The 18,237-nt window shown below is 39.3% G+C and overlaps 2 protein-coding genes and 1 pseudogene across 5 annotated transcripts; 2 read left to right on the top strand and 1 right to left on the bottom strand.

Annotated features, from left to right (window-relative positions):
* Nucleotides 1–6,135, bottom strand: AT2G14180 (annotated as a pseudogene; the record flags this gene model as incomplete). Its single annotated transcript has 1 exon — nt 1–6,135.
* A 5,152-nt stretch (nt 6,136–11,287) lies between these two features.
* On the top strand, nt 11,288–15,915 carry ALDH6B2 (aldehyde dehydrogenase 6B2; the record flags this gene model as incomplete). Of its 3 annotated transcripts, NM_126989.2 has the most annotated exons (19): nt 11,288–11,525; nt 11,609–11,706; nt 11,781–11,852; nt 11,941–12,102; nt 12,171–12,249; nt 12,346–12,500; nt 12,607–12,670; nt 12,933–13,012; nt 13,206–13,271; nt 13,530–13,580; nt 13,670–13,821; nt 14,110–14,200; nt 14,312–14,392; nt 14,593–14,670; nt 14,740–14,775; nt 14,868–14,911; nt 14,999–15,077; nt 15,175–15,265; nt 15,354–15,915. In NM_126989.2, the coding sequence occupies 19 exons, from the start codon at nt 11,288–11,290 to the stop codon at nt 15,458–15,460; spliced, it is 1,824 nt and encodes a 607-aa protein (NP_179032.1). In that variant the 3' UTR covers nt 15,461–15,915. The 3 variants fall into 3 exon arrangements, with proteins under 3 accessions (NP_179032.1, NP_001077888.1, NP_001077887.1); NM_001084419.1 differs by having other exon boundaries at nt 15,175–15,831; NM_001084418.1 differs by lacking the exon at nt 11,288–11,525 and having other exon boundaries at nt 11,571–11,706; nt 15,354–15,736.
* A 470-nt stretch (nt 15,916–16,385) lies between these two features.
* AT2G14160 (RNA-binding (RRM/RBD/RNP motifs) family protein) lies at nt 16,386–16,934 on the top strand (the record flags this gene model as incomplete). The annotated part of the gene is made up of 2 exons (NM_126988.3): nt 16,386–16,499; nt 16,579–16,934. 2 exons carry the CDS (start codon nt 16,386–16,388, stop codon nt 16,720–16,722), a joined length of 258 nt encoding a protein of 85 aa, NP_179031.2. The 3' UTR covers nt 16,723–16,934.
* Nucleotides 16,935–18,237: the final 1,303 nt, after the last annotated feature.

Below are 18,237 nucleotides of genomic sequence, written 5' to 3'. Positions count from 1 at the left end.
CACAGTCCACTGTGTGACCAAACTTGGAAGAGAGTACTCAAGACAAAAATCATCACAGAAACAAAATAAAAACAAGAGATGGTATAATACAATGGTGAAGTGAGATGCTTAGCTCAGTTGAAGAAGGAGCGGAGTTGGTCGTCAATAGTTGCCTGTGATTGCTCCTAGGCCATTGAAGAATCTCCCTGTTGTGTCTCAGCTTTGCCCTGGGGGTACTCGACCTCTGCTCCTTTGTTGCAGCCAGCACCGCTCTGATGGTACTCGACCTCTCTTCTTCTACTGCGGCCAGCACTACGGTCGCGTAAGCTTCGGGACTGGAGAAGTCGTGTAATCCTGCTGCTAGATCGAGCCACTGCAGCCTTCTTCTTTCTCCCGAGCTCCCGAGGCTCGAATGATGAATGCCTCGCAGGGACTTGTGAGACTACTAGGTCACTAGGCTTAGGCCTGTGGTGACTTGGCTCAGGCCAGTGGTGACTTTGCTCTGGCGCGTCATATCTCCTCGAGGGCATGTCCTGAGGAGGTTGTCCCTGCGAAATAGCTGTGGTAGAAGAGGAGCAGTTTAGCTTGTCTGTCAAAAACTTGATGACCTTGAAGCACTTGATGAGTAGCCTATCTTGTTTCTTGCACCATTTCTGCAACTTGCTGTTGTTTCTGTGAGCTTCGCTCAAGCTCTTGCTCTCCCTCGCTGGAGGTACATGCTCACTGAAATGATACATTCTTGTATCGTACTCCTCCTCCTTATCCTCATCTGTCTCAGCAATCTCATCCTCTGTAGCTTCTGTTGTAGGGACGTTGTCATCAGTCGGTGGAGCGCTCTCAATGTAGAGATAATCACGCTCAGGCTTGAAATCAATGTTTTCGCCCTGCAATATGGTTATGGCTTCATTGCAGGGAAGCAGAATGTTGGCTGTTCGGGTCAAGGAGTGCTCGAATTTGTAGCGATAGAAATCGCCGACCATGTCATGCTCTAGAAACTCACAACGACGCAAGTGATCTAAGTCCCTCATCCTCGGATCGAACCCCTGAGACGTGAGAGGTACACCACAGGCTATCAGAATTAGTGTCACAACACTTCCTACCCAAAATGCTCCTCGCGCCCTCTTCTTCCCGTTGGTGTGCGCCCACTTCCTGTATCCACACAGGTGGATCAACAGAAGCATAATCGGAGGTGCATCATTGAGGTCGCCCTTCAGTACCTTCTTCCCCTTTGTTCTGCGGAGAATGCCCTTGAGTGCAGAATCTATCATCTCCATGTCTATGTTAGACACGGTGCCTGTAGATTCCCTGGAGTACAGAACATACGCTATAGAGCGTTGATAGTAGCGGATCACAGGGCTTCGAATCTGGTTACTCTTCGACCTCGCAAAGTTAAGCGCCATATCGTTCCCAATAGTTAACCACAAATCCTTCAACTCTTCCCTCTCGAACTTGGGTTTAGTTCCCTTTCCACTAGGGAAACCAAACAATCCTTCCAGACTCTTGACAGATAACTGGTAGCGCTGCTCGCTCACTGAAAAAGTCAAGAACCCCAACCCTTCACTCTCCAGCTCATTTGCTGTAAGTCCCTGATACATCTCCACTTGCAGAGTGGAAGAAACTCTATTGTTTCCTTTTTGTAGGCGACGTACGGGTAAGACATCAGTGTCTCCAGATGATACTTCTCAAATAAGTGCTGTACGTCCTCTAGTAGCCCCAACTGGACTAAAGTCTGATAACAGGGATACCTCATTCCCAGAAGTCGTTCAGCTCGAAAAGTCTGATGTACTCCTCAACTGTAATTTCATCAGGCCTGTTCAACAGCTTCGTCTCTCTGTGTCATGACTCAGGCTCATACTCGACGTCAATATCTTCGTCGATCAATTCGCATCTACTTGTCATTGCTCTCTTTCCTCTAGCAATCTCAGCTTTCCTCTCATTGTGTCGAGCTACTGAGCGTTGGGTGTCACCTCTGAAGCTCTCACAAGCCTGTTGCTCTTTCTCTGGTCTAGTTGACCAAGACTCAGCTTCATCGACGTTGTAATCCGCATCCATAGAGGATTCGCTACTGTAGTTACTCATATTGATTTCCTGAGAAAAAATACAACTCAAAGATAAACGTCAATATGTTAGTCCCAACAAACACAAGCGGTCGAGTATACCAATAGACCGAACCGATAGAGTAACTCGGTCGAGTAAACCGTGGAATAACCAGGTCGTGTAAACCGGTCGAGTAACCGGTCGTGTGAAATTGTGCCTTGGGTTTTCGTTTCTAGGTGGATTGCGGTCGAGTGGTGGCGGTGTGTCCGGCGAGGTCGAGTAATCTTCACCGGGAAACAGCGGCGGTTTGATGAGCGGTCGAGTTGAGCTTTACGGTGAGTGAACGGCGTGAGGTCGAGTGAAAGAAATCGGAGTGGAGAGAAGACGGTGGTGGTTTTGATGAGAGATGGCAACGATGAGGTCGAGTGGATGGAGGTGATGAGAGACGGTGAACTCCGGTTGAGTGAGTGAGAGGCGTTGAGAGATGAGCGATCGAGTGGTTCGCGAGAATGAGAGAGAGAAGCTCTAGCGGTTTGTGAGAAATCGAGTGAAGAGCTTCTCCGTCTGATTTTTAGCTTGGTCGAGTAAAACGGAAGCGATGGAGAGACGGTGAAGGTCCGGTGGTCGAGTAAACGGCGAGACGAGAGTGATGAGAGATGGCGAAACTGGTCACGTCGTCGAGTGAAAGAGAGAGAGAAGGTGGTGACGTGAGCGGAGAGAGCTGAGTTGTGGTCGAGTGAGAAGGAAGACGAAGTGGTGAGAGATGGTGAAACCGGATCGGTGAGGTCGAGTGAGCCGGTGAGGTCGAGTTAGTCGGTGAGGTCGAGTGATTGGAGAGGAAGAGAGATGGTGTCGGTGGGAAGGGAGATAGGGCTGGATCGAGTGGTTGGGAAGAAGGGAAGGGATTTTCTTATCCTTAGAAATGCGTGGGGGAACAAAATGGAGAGGTGGTGGGCCACGCTCTGTCTGTTTGTCCTGAAGCATTGTTCCCTTTTGACTAGAACCTTCTGTAATCCTCTGTAAACTCCCTGTAAGTCTTTGTAGCTTTTGTAGGTCGAGTATAAAGATATTTTCAAAATTTTGGGTTTTAAAATCATCACTAATACTCGACCAACCTACTCGATCTCATGGTTCTCTGAGTGCAACAGAACATTTTCAAATTTTTGAATTTCTCTATACTGACATACTCGATTCTCTGTTGCTCTGTAGAGTAAAATTTTTGAATTTTTACTCTACCTCCACGTTGTTTCTGTGTTCCTGAGAATCACAAACATAACCAAAAACAAATCAAAAATAACAAGAAAATAAAAGTTTTATTTACATGAACATTCTTGGGAATTCCTCCAAAGTGAGCTTGTTTAAAGTCACTAGCTTGACCTCTCACACTCATTAAGAAGAAAATGGGTGATAGAGAGGATCTGCATAGTCCTCTCTGATCTCATCATCATATTCAGCATCCTCTGTTGAGAGATGCGTAGCAGAATACTCAATTCTTCTTTCCTCGAAATATGCCTCTTTCTCTTCTGGTGGATAATCTATCTCCTCATCTTGAAGTAAACTTTTTTCTCGGGATGGTATCAATCCCGCATTTTGGTTGAGCTTTCTCTCGTATCTGATCCAGTTTACTCTTAAGTTCCTCAACCGTCTGAGCTAGCTTCTCTATGGTTTCTTCTTGCTCATCAGATTTCTTTTTGGTTCTCGCAAGTCAGGTGTAGAGGTTGTGCTTGATCGGGTGACTGAATTCGAAGGCTGAGGTTGAGCTGTGATCTGTTCTTCTACAGTTGACCTTTGCGAAGTTTTGTTGATGTCAAACAGCAGCTTGATGTGCTTCGCAAGGTTTAGACTTATTCTCCCATATTTGACATCTATCATCGCTCCCACTAAGGCTAAGAAAGGTCTTCCTAGGATTAGAGGATCCTTAGGTTCTGCTTCCATCTCAAGCACAACGAAATCCGTAGGCACTTCCACTCCATTAATCATTACTGGTAGATTTTTTAGCAGGCTGAAGAGTTTTCTTGAAGACCTATCAGCAAGGATTAAAGTCAGGTCGCAAGGCATGTACTGAGTGAATTCCAGCTTCCTTGCCATAGAGAGTGACATTAAGCTTACTGAAGCTCTTAAGTCACACAGACAACTGCTGAACGCCAATTGCCGAATCGAACATGGTAGAGTGAAACATCCATGATCTTCCAGCTTTTCTTGAACGCTCCTCTTAACAGTGGCTCTAGACGGATTAACATCACATTCATCTTCTGAATCTTGATACATCTTGATCCTTTCTAGAATTGAATTTCTCACATCTTTGTGAGGCTCCAGGATCAGGTTGAGAACTTCCATTAAGGGCATCACCGCTTCCATCTCATCAAGCTGCTTCTCTGCAAGAGAATTGTATCTTTCTATCCATGTTTTCCTGAATTTCCATGGAAGAGCACGTGAAGGTAATGGTGCTGGCTTGAATCGTTTTACCATCCTCTCAATGATGGCTGCTTTCTCGTCTAGGTTGGACTGAGTTTGAAAACGGGATCAAGCTGAATGGTCGAGTCCAACAACTAAAATCTCAATCTGTGTAGAAGCCTCCTCGTCCTGAACATCATTGTCCACAGTAATTACGTTGGAGACATGTCGAGTTGGCAGCTCTCGATCATGGCAGATAGTGATTGCGTGAGCGGTGGCGTATTCCTTCGGGTTTTGGATTGACTTCCCTGGAAGTCCTGTTACTTTGGGAGCAGAGGTGGACCTTGTTTGTCCTTCCATGTAAAGGACCTTAGAGGTAAGTGCCTCAAGTTTGATGTTCAGATCGTTGAAAGTGCAATCAACCTTGTTGTGGATTTCTGCCATCTTTTTAGCGAGATCCATTGCTCCTGCTGCTTGTCCCTGGAGAATCTGCTGTAACATGTTCTTCAAGTCTGAATCTGGAGTTGTTGAAGCTGGTTGTTGGTGCTGCTGTGCAAACCCAGGTGGTGGAAGTTGCTGCTGATAGTTGTCCTGGTACTGCTGCTTAGGAACATACCCCTGACCTTGGTTCTATGGAATAAAGGGCGTGGGTTGATTTTGCTGCTGTGAGGGGTAGACTTGATCCTGCGGGTTTGCAACATTTGTACTTCTGTAAGAAAGATTGGGATGGTTCTGCTTGAAGTTGTTGAAACCTTTGTTGTAACCTCCTTGGTTTTGCACACAGCTGACCTCTTCTGACTACAGAGTCTCCCCATCATGGACTTGGAACATCTCATAATCACCTAGAAAATGAACGTGCTTCTATTGCACAAGGAGTAGCTTGTCCAGCTTGTCATTCATAGCTTTCATATCCCTGCGATGCTTCTCATCAGAATTAGAGCTGGTGCGGATGCTTCTGTCATAATCTTCATTGTAGTTGTCATCCGACTGAGCCAAGTTCTTTACCAGCTCCCATCCTTCTTCAACGTCTTTGTTGAGGAAGTTTCCGTTAGAAGTGGTATCAAGAAGCATCCTGATCTTGGGAAGCACATCTCTGTATAGAGTGCTGAGAAGTGAAGCTTTGGAGAAACCATGATGAGGACATTGCGTCTGATAACCTTTGAAGCGCTTCCATGCTTCACAGAAGGTCTCATTATTTGTCTGTGTGAAACCAGAAATATCATTCCGTAGTCTCGCAGTCCTGGAGTTTGAGAGAAACTTAGCCAAGAAGGCTTTCTTCCAGTCATTTCAGGAGGTGATAGAGCCTTGAGGAAGCGACTTTTCACACTGATGGGCTTTGTCTCCAAGAGAGAATGGAAACAATCTGAGGTTGAAGCCATCCTCACTAACTCCATTGATCTTTGTTAGGCTGCAAAGCCTATCAAACTCGTCCAGGTGATCGAGTGGATCCTCCATAGCGAGGCCGTGGAACTTGTTGCTCTGAACCATGGCAATGAGACCGCTCTTGATCTCAAAGTTGTTGTTCTGCACTGGTGGAGGCACGATGCCATTACGCTGATTATGGTTGCGTGGTGCATCGCCTGCACTTATGTTGTTTGGTTCCACTAGCTCATCTACAACTGCAGCCATTGTGTCTGTTTCTGTCTGTGTTCTCAGTTGGCGAGCAATACGGTCAATGTTATCGTTTAATAGAAGATTCTGATTTCTTTGTGACCGTGTTTGCATACAACGAGTACCAACTCGTGAAGCTGGTGATTCGCAGTACCTGAATCAACAAAGAAAAACCACAAAGTTAGTAACTTTCAGTAAAAATGAAAAAGAACTTGATCTTAAATATTCTGAAATCTCAAATATATCAAACAAACACCCAATTGGCAACGGCGCCAAATTGATAATAAGTTTTTAAGATCAATTAATCCTAAAGCACTATCATGTCGTTGTAGTACTGAAGGTTGTCAATCTAAATGGGTGTGTTGCAAACAAATGAGATGAAATCAGAAGTCACTAAGTCAAGCCAAGCAATAACAGTTTTGAGATTTCTAACAATCCTAAGCGAACATGGCGAACATGCAGAAAACAGAAACAATAACAGAATTACTAAAATCACTCGACCACAACAAGCTGATGCCAGAAGCAGGATGTGGTCGAGTAACAGGTCGAGTAACAGACAGGAAATGAAACAACTATACTCGACTGCACAGTCTATTGCCAGACACTGGATGTGGTCGAGTATGCTGATCGAGTAACAGACAGAAAACGAGACAACTGTACTCCACTGCACAGTCTATTGCCAGACACTGGGTGTGGTCGAGTAAGTTAGTCGAGTAATTGCAAAAACTAAGAAACAGGCAATGAGAACGATTAAGCGATAACGATAAAACAGAGAAATCAGATAGACGAAAAATTCCTAAGGATGGGGTAATCGAATAGAGTGGTATCCTAGCCTATTCGAATGGTTAACAAGCACAATCAAGCTATCCTTAGACAACAGGTTCAACAACAGATCAATTCACTCCCGTGATAGAAATCCTCAAGCAAAGCTAGCCCAGACTAATTCCCATTAACGGAATCTAACTATGCAGGCAATAAGAACAGACTAATAAAGTCAATAAACGCTCTAAACGGTCAATCCCTTGGGATAGAGACGAAAATCTCAGGAACTAGTGGATCAAGCATTCCATCGAACACCTTCAGGGTGTGGGAATGCTTGGGATCGAATTCCAGTTGATCAGAAAGAAATAAGCAGTAAACACAACTAGTCCTGAAGGGATTCAATCAATTCTAAAACTTAACCATTCTACAGACTAAGGATTCCACAACCATTCTATCCCATCCTTAAGAACTCTATGTCACTACTCAGACAACATGCTCAAAGACATAAACACAAGTAAACAAGTATATTGCATAAGTAAAGAGATAAAGAGTAGAGAAACAAGATGACATATGAAATCAAATGCGGAATCTGAATAACTTGGAAAAATCTCGAATTACAGGTTGTAGAAGCAAAAGCGACGCAGCCAGAGTAAAATAGAAAATAAAACTGAAGCAAAAACTTAATGTCGACTAGATGTCTCAGGACAAAACCCTCAGACACCTATTTATACAAAACAAAATAAAATGATAGTAGACGGGCCGGTAACCTAATCGCCCGGCCCATAGAGTGATAATGGGCCGAGATGGGCTTCGTGATCCGATGGAGCTCCAGGCCGCTTCCAAACACTTCTTCTTCCCCTCTTCTTTTCCTTGTGCTCAGCTTGTCTGGTTGAGTGCGAATTTGAGTAGACTATGAAGATGTGATCGAGTGCTTGGTCGAGTGATGGTGTTGGTGGTTAGTGATGATACTCGACTAGGGGGTCGAGTGATGTGGTTGAGTGAACGGCAGAGTGTGGTCAGGTGGTGTGGCGAAGAGATACTCGACCAGAGAGTCGAGTGGCGTCATCGAGTGGCATCATCGAGTGGCCTGAGCTGAGGTTACTCGACCACGGGGTCGAGTAGATGGGAAGAATGGCTCTAAAATCATTCGGCCAGGGGGTCGAGTATTTTGCTGGATGTACTCGACTTGGGGGTCGAGTATGTCCTCTGGTTCTGGCTCGCTTCTTTCAATTTGTTAGCAAACAGCTCTAAATCACGTGAAAACAACTCAGAAATGCAATATGTATGCAAAGCTATCCTAATCATGCAAAGTATGCAAGAATGATGAGAAAAGATATAAAACAATGATGAATGATATGAAACTAGACTCAAAACGATGATGAATGAACACTGAAAACATGCAAATTATAGACATATCATTTAGTACACAATAGACCGATGATCCAAACCAAAATGAAGAAATGGTTGCAGACCCTAAAACAAAACGCAAATGGTCACCAACAGAAGATGTGGTCCTCATTAGTGCTTGGCTCAACACCTCCAAAGATCTTGTTGTATCCAATGAGGAAAAAACAACAACATCCTAGCACCACATAGCAACCTACTTTTTCGCAAGTCCCAAGCTAACAGAGATGGAAAAGAGAGACCTTTAATGCTGTAAAAAGAGATGGGAAAAGATCAATGAGGGTTGTTGCAAGTTTGTAGGAAGCTATGTGGCTGTAACCAAAGAGAAAACCAGTGGGCAGAACGATAATGATGTGGTGAACTTGGCTCACTAGATCTTCTACAATGATTACAATACAAAGTTCACCCTTGAGCACAATTGGAGAGAGGTTAGGTTTGATCAGAAGTGGTGCGTCCAATATGCTACATACGGTAAAGAGAAGCGACAAAAATGTGATGAACACTCTTCCCCATCCTATGTGCAACTTGGCCTTGAAGAGGATCAACCTCGCCCCTTGGGGTAAAGGCAGCCAAAGGCAAAGTGAAACCCAAAGCCAAAACTAATTTGGAAGGTGATGAAAACAAGACTATGACAGAGATGCAAAATATTTGGTCTAATTAAGGAGAAAGATTTAGCTTTCAAAGAGAAGCTACTTAATGGTAACAAGAAGCTACTCATGTTAAAGAGAAGCTAAGTGAAGAGAAGTTACTAGATAGGCTACAAACCAAAACTGAGCTTCTATCTGACATCGAGTTGGCTCTTAAGCACAAGTTAATAACTGATATGTTGTCCTAAGTTTAAGTTTCTAATTGAAGTTGTATATTTGAGTTTATGTTCTTTTTTTAGTGTATGTTTAATGCTTTTGTTTCAGTTGTCTTCTATGCTTTTGTTTCAGTTGTGTTATATGTTTAAATTTCAGTTGTATTATATGCTTTAATTGCAGTTGTGTTTGATGCTTTTGTATCCAATGTCACATGAATGAAATGAGTTTATTAATTGTGTCCTAAGTTTAAGTTTAAGTTGTGTTCTAAGTTTCAGTTTCGGTTATGTTTGGTCTAATTATTTCTATTACTATGCTAACTGTCTAATTATGTTGATTCTAAATAATTTTGCAGGATCTAGAAGACACAACTAGTGCCAACATCACTTGTACAAGACACCACAAGTTTTCAAAGCCACCACTTAGTTTGTTTGTTTTTTTGTGCATTGGTTTGAATAATTGTACATCACAAAACTATATTCCGATATTACACCACTTGTATTCATTGTTCGTTACACTTTGTGTTTATATATATAGTACATAATCTTTATTACAACAAACAATACAATTCTCTCTATTATTCTCTAAAACAATCTTCCTTTTCTCCAAAAAAATATTTCTTTTCTCCAAAACAATCTTCCTTTTCACCAAACAATCTTCTTTTTCTCCAAACATTTATCTTCATAGTTCATCAAACATGAGATCTTCTTCATCTTATAATCTTGACGATAAGTTTGATCAATTTTTCAATGAAACATTATAGAGATATGTTGATCGTCAACCAACCAAGTCAACAAAAATGAGCATATATTGCAAGAGATCGTGAACTAGGACACATCCAGTTGTAGAACGATTATTTCAAAGAAGATGCGACATTCCCTCCTCATATATTGTGACACCGATTTAGAATGAACAAGCCATTGTTTATACGTATTGTTGACGGACTCTCCAATGAAATTTCATGCTTTGAACAAAGAAGAGATGTTATCGGCAGGTTAGGTTTATCGGCACTACGAAGTGTACAACAACAATTCATATGATTGCATATGGTTGTTCAGTGGATGCGGTTGACGAATACCTACAGATTGTGAAAGCACTTCGATATCATGTATGATACATTTTGTTGAATGAATTATATATTTGTTTGGGAAAGAGTATCTAAGTAGACCTACACGACAAGATCTTAAACGACTACTCCGTATTGGAGAGGTACATGAATTTTTTGGGATGATAGGAAGCATCGATTGTATGCACTGGAAGTGGAAGAATTGCCCCACCTTTTGGAAAGGATAATATACACGTGTATCTGGCAAACCGGCAATAGTGTTAAAGGCTATTGCTTTCCAAGATCTTTGGATATGACATACTTTTTTTGGACCTCCAGATTTCTTAAATGATATATATACTTGATTGCTTACCAGTTTTTGATGATAAATTACAAGGTCGAGCTCCAAAAGTGAAATATATCGTCAACTGGACCTACTATCATTTGGTTTATTATCTCACTGATAGAATTTATCCTAAATGGGCTACATTTATCCAATCTATTTCAATTCCACAAGGTCACAAAGATTCTTTATTTGTTACAAATTAAGAAGCTTGTTGTCAAAATGGTTAACGTGCTTTGGGAGTTTTGCAAACTTGGTTTGTAATTGTCAATCCAGCTCTTATTTGGGATAAGAAAAAAATAGGAATGATCATGCGAGCATGCATAATACTTCCCAATATGATAGTAGAGGATGAACAAGATAAGTACATTCAGTTTGATGCAGCTGAATTCACACAACCAAAATCAACCAGCTCTTTACAAATGGATTTCAACTATTTTACAGATATGCTTTCAAATCTCGGCAATATTATGGCCGCTCGAGCCCGAGTTCGTGATCTGGCTATACATCCACAATTGAAAGCTAATTTGGTTAAGCATATATAACAAACATTTGGCGGGAATTAAGCTAACAATTAATCGTTATTCTGATTTTCGATTTTCGTATTTTATATATGCTTTTATGTCATGTATCTTTAAAATTGGTGTATTTGCAATAACTATTCAGTTTTATAAAATAAAATATTTATAATTTTTATTTTAATAATAATTTTTTTTTAAAAGCCCACTTTTTTCATTAGACAAAAAAAATTTAACAATCTATCCAAAACTCTTAAATTTGAATTTGATAAAATTTATAATTAAAAGATTTGGAAGAGCCCCATAAAAAGCTCTTGGACTTGCTTTTAGTTTTAAAATTGTTAAGGCTAAATATCTTTTTTTTTTTTGTCAACCATGTACATATATCTTGGTGATGGTGAGAGTCAAACAAAAGAATCTTGAATCTTATAGATCTAACGGTACATATCCACCCACGTGGCGAAATCCAACCACTTCATTCGCACCCGATCAACATCGAGTCAGCATTCACTCATCACTCAAATCCAAAACCAAAAGGAGACGCTTATACAAAGAAGCAGACGACAACACCAAACTCCGATCATCATCATCAACAACAACAACAACAACAACGATGCTGCTTCGAATTTCTGGTAAAAATCTCGATTCTCTTGTACTCGAATCAAAATCTGCAGACTTCGATACTATCGAAGCTAGTTTTTGTTACTGTTTTCAGGTAACAATCTGAGACCTTTGAGACCACAATTTCTCGCTCTTCGAAGCTCTTGGTTATCAACTTCGCCGGAGCAATCTACTCAACCACAAATGCCTCCGGTGAGTTCTTAGATCGATTTCGATGTGATTTTTATTCAAAAGTTTTGATTTTTCGATGTGGGTTCTGTTTTCAGAGAGTACCAAATCTTATTGGAGGTTCTTTTGTTGAGTCTCAATCATCTTCGTTTATCGATGTTATAAACCCTGTAAGCAAACTCTCTTATGAGTCCTATACTCTTGTTTGATTACTTAAAGGTTTGAACTTTGAAGTAAATTCTGATTTGCTATTATTAGGCTACACAAGAGGTTGTATCTAAAGTTCCATTGACTACTAATGAAGAGTTTAAAGCTGCGGTATCCGCTGCGAAGCAAGCGTTTCCGTTGTGGAGAAACACGCCGATTACTACCCGGCAGCGTGTTATGCTAAAGTTTCAAGAGCTTATACGCAAGAATATGGTAGCTACCTGGTTTAGTTTGCTATGATCTTGATATGTGCTTGGCTGAAAGTTTTGATTTTTCTGTAGGATAAACTTGCTATGAACATCACAACCGAGCAAGGGAAGACTTTAAAGGATTCACATGGTGATATCTTCCGTGGGTTAGGTTAGTATTTTATTTATGTATTGTAGGTTTGATTATATGATTGACAAGAAGAGGAGAACCTTAGTGCTTATTTTTGGTACATGGTTTCTTACGCAGAGGTTGTGGAGCATGCGTGTGGAATGGCAACCTTACAGATGGGTGAATATCTCCCCAATGTGTCGAACGGAGTTGATACATATAGTATTAGAGAGCCATTAGGTGTTTGTGCTGGCATTTGTCCTTTTAACTTTCCAGCCATGATTCCTTTATGGGTAACATGCTAAGCCCTTTTTTATATGGCTTCATTATGTATATCGTTAATTCTTTGTGATTCTCTTATGTGAATTCTGCGTATTTATTATGTGTTTGTTAGTGCAGATGTTTCCTGTTGCAGTGACATGTGGTAATACCTTTATTCTGAAGCCATCAGAGAAGGATCCCGGTAAAATACCCTTATTCCTTCGAACTATTCCAGTTACTAATAGACACTTCTGTGGTGTTTAATTGATGTATGGGAAGTTCAAGATGTCTTGACTTTCAGATCATGTTGTAACATATCGTTGATGCCAGTGTAGTGAACATGCATTTTACTACCACCGCCAATGTGATGAGCGAAATGTATTGTTGATTGACTGTTTTCCACTATAGCTATAGAGGTCCCTTCTATTGATTGGTTGATTATTGATATTACTTGCTTTCTCCAGGTGCTTCTGTAATACTTGCCGAGTTGGCAATGGAAGCTGGTTTACCTGATGGGGTTCTCAATATCGTTCACGGAACCAATGTAGGTTATGTTTAAACTTTCTGCTCTTTCTAAATTTCTTATTTGTTAGCATTTGAATTGTTAAAGTAAGGATCCCGTCGAGAGATATTATGGTGAATATTCTAGTTTGCAATTAGAGTAACCTAGTTTGTAAAGATTCCGCACTATTACCTTCACTTTCTTTGTTGTCACTGAAAATGCATCTGTTGCACAGGATACTGTGAATGCTATCTGTGATGATGAAGATATAAGGGCTGTTTCTTTTGTTGGCTCCAACACGGTAAGTACTTTTTTTTTTATGTTGCTCTTTTATAGCCTGCAGACTTGGCTTTGCATTTGACCGAGTTATTTACAAATATTCATTTAGTCAGTGTCCTGTGTAATTATTTCAGCTGTCTAATAAAACGTTAATTGTATACAAAATCATACCTTAGATCTTCAAAATCTGTCAATATGGACTGGTAATGGCAGAATTGCTTTTCTTCTGAGCTCAACCTTTTCGTTAAACTTGCGTATTAATGCATTGTTTTGTTTAAAGGCTGGAATGCATATATACGCAAGAGCAGCAGCAAAAGGAAAACGTATTCAGGTAAAGTCTTGCATCTTTTCCCATTTAAAAGTCTTCCTTGCTATTTCGAAACGACACTATGTCAAATTGCTTATAATATATTGACTCAGTCAAATATGGGGGCGAAAAATCATGGACTTGTCTTGCCTGATGCCAACATCGATGCAACTTTAAATGCGCTACTTGCTGCTGGGTTTGGTGCCGCTGGACAGAGATGCATGGCACTGAGTACAGTGGTTTTTGTTGGCGATGCAAAATCATGGTACTGCTTACTTTATATATTCAAATTACTCCAGTTTCTCGAATATCTTATATTTCTTGTGATAAACACATTTTCCTGTAATCTTTTTCTCTCGTACGGTTTCCAGAACCACGCCTTTAGGGTGCTTAAGCCATATATAGGATAGTTAAGATAACACCATTTTCTTTAATTTAGATTGACTATTGTTGTGTCCTAATACTAAATGTAACTGAAGAATATGTATGAGGCCTGTTGATTTTCATTTGACAGTCATGAAAGATTAGCTTTAACTTGTCTAATACTAACCAGGGAGGATAAACTCGTTGAGCGAGCTAAGGCCCTTAAAGTCACATGTGGGTCAGAACCAGATGCAGACCTGGGTCCTGTGATTAGTAAACAGGTATTTTCGCGCACAAACCTCTGAACTTACATGTGTAAAAATTATGTTTAGTTTTGCATTCTGTCTGTTGTTCAATATGTATACGTTATTGTTAAATTTTGATATGACTAGGCGAAAGAACGGATATGCCGGTTGATTCAGTCTGGTGTAGATGATGGTGCTAAATTGCTGCTTGACGGAAGAGATATTGTGGTATTTTCCCATTCTCCATATTTACTGCTATTGCAACAGACTCATGCCTTAAATATAGCACTACCCTCCACATTCTTATCAAATAGTAATCATCAAGAACCGCAGAAATATCTTGATTTAATAATCTTTGTGTAATCTTGAAAACAACGCAAAGATCAACTGGTCCGAGAAGTTTATATGTTTTCTCTTATAACAAACAGGTTCCAGGATATGAGAAAGGGAATTTTATCGGTCCTACCATTCTATCTGGTGTTACCCCAGACATGGAGTGTTACAAGGTATTTTCTGACATTAAGGCAAATGATCCGTACTCTACTTGAATCTTAAAAATTCATTTTTCTTCGCAGGAGGAAATATTTGGCCCTGTTCTTGTGTGCATGCAGGTCAGATTGGAAAACTAGTCTTATATCATTCATTTATTCGTGAATTGTGAGATTAATGCCCTCTGATGCTTTTGTGACATATTCATTTACAGGCAAACAGTTTTGATGAGGCCATATCTATAATAAATAAAAACAAGTAAAACACCCTGTTCTATCATCATCTTAATACTAAAATTTAATCGTCTCATCATCTTCAACAATTTGCTACTTACGCCGTCAACAGGTATGGGAACGGTGCTGCGATTTTCACGTCGTCCGGGGCAGCAGCAAGAAAGTTCCAGATGGACATAGAAGCAGGACAGGTATGAAGAACTTTGGGCCCTATAAAATACAACATTACTTGTATGCATTTGATTACATGTTTGATATCTTCTTTTGTTGTTGTTAATGTTTGCCCAGATCGGTATTAATGTTCCAATCCCGGTTCCATTACCGTTCTTTTCCTTCACCGGGAACAAGGCCTCATTCGCAGGAGATCTTAACTTCTATGGTAAAATTCTTGTCACAACTAAACAAAAGAAGATCCATTCTCCTTTCTCTTTGCTTATATATATACTTTGAGTGAACTATTTTTGCAGGCAAAGCAGGAGTGGACTTTTTCACTCAGATCAAAACTGTTACACAACAGTGGAAAGATATTCCAACTTCAGTATCTCTGGCAATGCCAACGTCTCAAAAGCAATAATGAGACCTTAACTTCAAATACTTTTTTTACTTTTGGATTATCGAATCAGCTTCAAGAAGAACCCTTTGTTTATTTTTCAGCTCTCTAGTATTTTCTCATGCTTAGTTTCCTTCTTTTAATCACTATGGTGACTAGAACTCTAGAAGTAACCATGGGAATAAGAAAAAGTAAAAATCTCAAATTTGCCTAATTTGTCAAATAAAACCCCTAAATGACATTCTTTGAGTCGTAAACTCATAAAAGTCAAAGTGAAACTTATATATACAAGTTATTATGTGTCTTCATTCCCAATTGAAACCCAAAAATCCCTGAATTCAATAAACTCGAATTACGAAATTTTGAGTTTTATTTTGACTGTTTTTTAATTATCATGTAAACAACTCAATCTACATGGACCATGACCAAAGAAAACTGAAACCTTAAACCTATAAAGTAGTATCATTATTTAGTGAAAACTAGTTCCCAAAAAAAATCACTAGTTTAAACCTTATTGTATTTTTTGAACTTTAAGATGTTGTAGACTCATCAAAGTCAAAGTTAACGATCTTTAATTTATTGTGTTTTTTCTTTTCCAATTAAAACCCAAAATTCAATAATCTTTGGATCGAAAATTTGAGTTTTGTTTTGACTGTTTTTCTAATTATCATCTAAACAAACTATACACGACCATGACCAAAAAACATAAACTTTTCGCCTTCCACTATAAAAGTATCATCATTTAGTGTAAACTAGTTCCAAGAAAAAAATACACTTGTTTCAAACCATATTAGAGTTAATAGCATTTATCGATATCATCACATGCATTTACCGCTAACCTTTTTCTATAAATTGACTAAAGTGTCTCTCATTTTATGTCACTCATAAAATTGCTATGTTTTCTACTTAGAAATCACTACTTGTTTTTGAACTCTCTTACTCTTTCAAAATGGCTTCCACAAATGTTGAATTCACGTGCTATGTTGGCAATTTGGAGTCGGACACAGAAGAAAATGATCTTAAGAATGCATTTTCTCAGTTTGGTGACGTTATACATTCTAATGTTCGGTTTTCTTTTCACTTTTCCCTCATTGGTACTGAATTTTTTTTTCATCTATAATATGTTTATCTTTGATTCACAGGTCATTTGCGAAAGAGATTATGAATATTTTGATTATGAAAACGGCTACGAATATGACCTTCCGGTCTCTGTGACAACGAGGAAGGTATATGGATTTGTTAGTTTCAAAGATGAGAAATCAATGAAGGATGCCATTAAGGGTTAAAGACCATTAATGTTCAACAGTCTCACTCATCTCGCAGGAGTCGTCCTCGTCATGAAGGTGGACGTGTTGGTTCGAAAAGGTCTTAGAAGATCAAAATGGTTATATAAGAAATAAGGTTTGGTATCAATTATCAAAAAAAAATAAGAAAATAAAATAAGATTTAAGTCTTTGTAACCAGTATTCTAGAAGGTGGTGCTTTGAATAAAGTGGTAATAATTTGAGAAGTTATTCTTAAAATCTCTTCTTTTTTAATTCTATAAAATAATATTGACATTATCAAATGGAGAGAGGCTAACCATATTAACCGCTAGAAGTCTATCTCCACTACATACCGAAGTTAAAATTCAACTATGAGCGATGAGGTGTATGACTGGTGCCGACAACCAATATATAACATTTTGTACATACTGTTCAGACCTGGTGAAGATGATGTCTACTTCAACTGAATGGTCGGCGTTCTCAGCATATTTAGAAGATTTTTAGAGCGACAAAGAGAAATTTACGAGTTTCTTTTTTCTTGTAATGTGCAAATGTAAAAACGGATAACTTGCTAACCGCTATATATAACGCATGTAAGCAATATTCTCCAAAATTGGTTTTGTTTTAGCTTTAAATTAAAACTGTTGACAACAAAAAAAATATTGAAAGAAGAATAATTCACTCTAATGCCCTTTTCTCAATGCGCTTTTGCAACTCTACCCTTTTTTTTTCCTATTTTCATTTCTACCATTTCTAATACTTTTCTCGCCAAATTACCCTTAATGAGCTACCCACAGACCTAATTCATTTCTTCACTCTCTCTCTTCTTCCTCCATCGGAAATTGTGAATACCGTTGAATCCCATGCCGTCGGAAATAGTGAGTTTACTCGCCGTGAAAACCCATCTTCGCCGTCGTAAGTAGAGCTGTGTGTCGCCGTCGAATCTCTTGCGTTTCCCAGGTTTGATTTTATAATGTTAGCTTAAATCTTCGTTTTCGAATTGGTTAATTCGATTTTTGTTGTTGATTATGTGAATTCGTTATTTGAATCCTGATTCAATCGACAGTTTGACATTTGCTTCAGCTTCGAATTTGAATTTTGTTTGAGATTTGATGATTGAATTTGTTTCTAAAATCCTTGTACATTCGTTATACTGTTCTAAAATCCTTTTGAAATTCGTTATACTGTTTCGTGATAGATTTGCTTATGTGAATTCGTTATACTATTTCGTAATAGATTTTGGTTCTGATTTAGTGTTTACCTCTTTTGCATATGCTTTCGTGATAGATCTATGCCACTTACGCTTTAAAACGATTTGTAAACCATGTTAACCACTTTTCAAAGCTTTTAAAATCCCTTGTAAATTATTCTATGCTACTTACTTACGCTTTAAAACGATTTGTAAACCTTGTTTCTCTCTGTAGTGACAGTGTTTTTGTGGGTGTTGATTTTGTTGTTATTTATCTTATCAGGTTATAATGCTAGAATTGTATTCTGTTTGTGGCTTGTGGAAGTTGACAAACAATATGACTTGGG

Source organism: Arabidopsis thaliana, chromosome 2 (genome assembly GCF_000001735.4).
Source record: "Arabidopsis thaliana chromosome 2, partial sequence".
In the NCBI taxonomy this organism is placed as follows: Eukaryota; Viridiplantae; Streptophyta; class Magnoliopsida; order Brassicales; family Brassicaceae; genus Arabidopsis; species Arabidopsis thaliana.
This window is presented reverse-complemented; position numbering and strand designations above follow the sequence as displayed.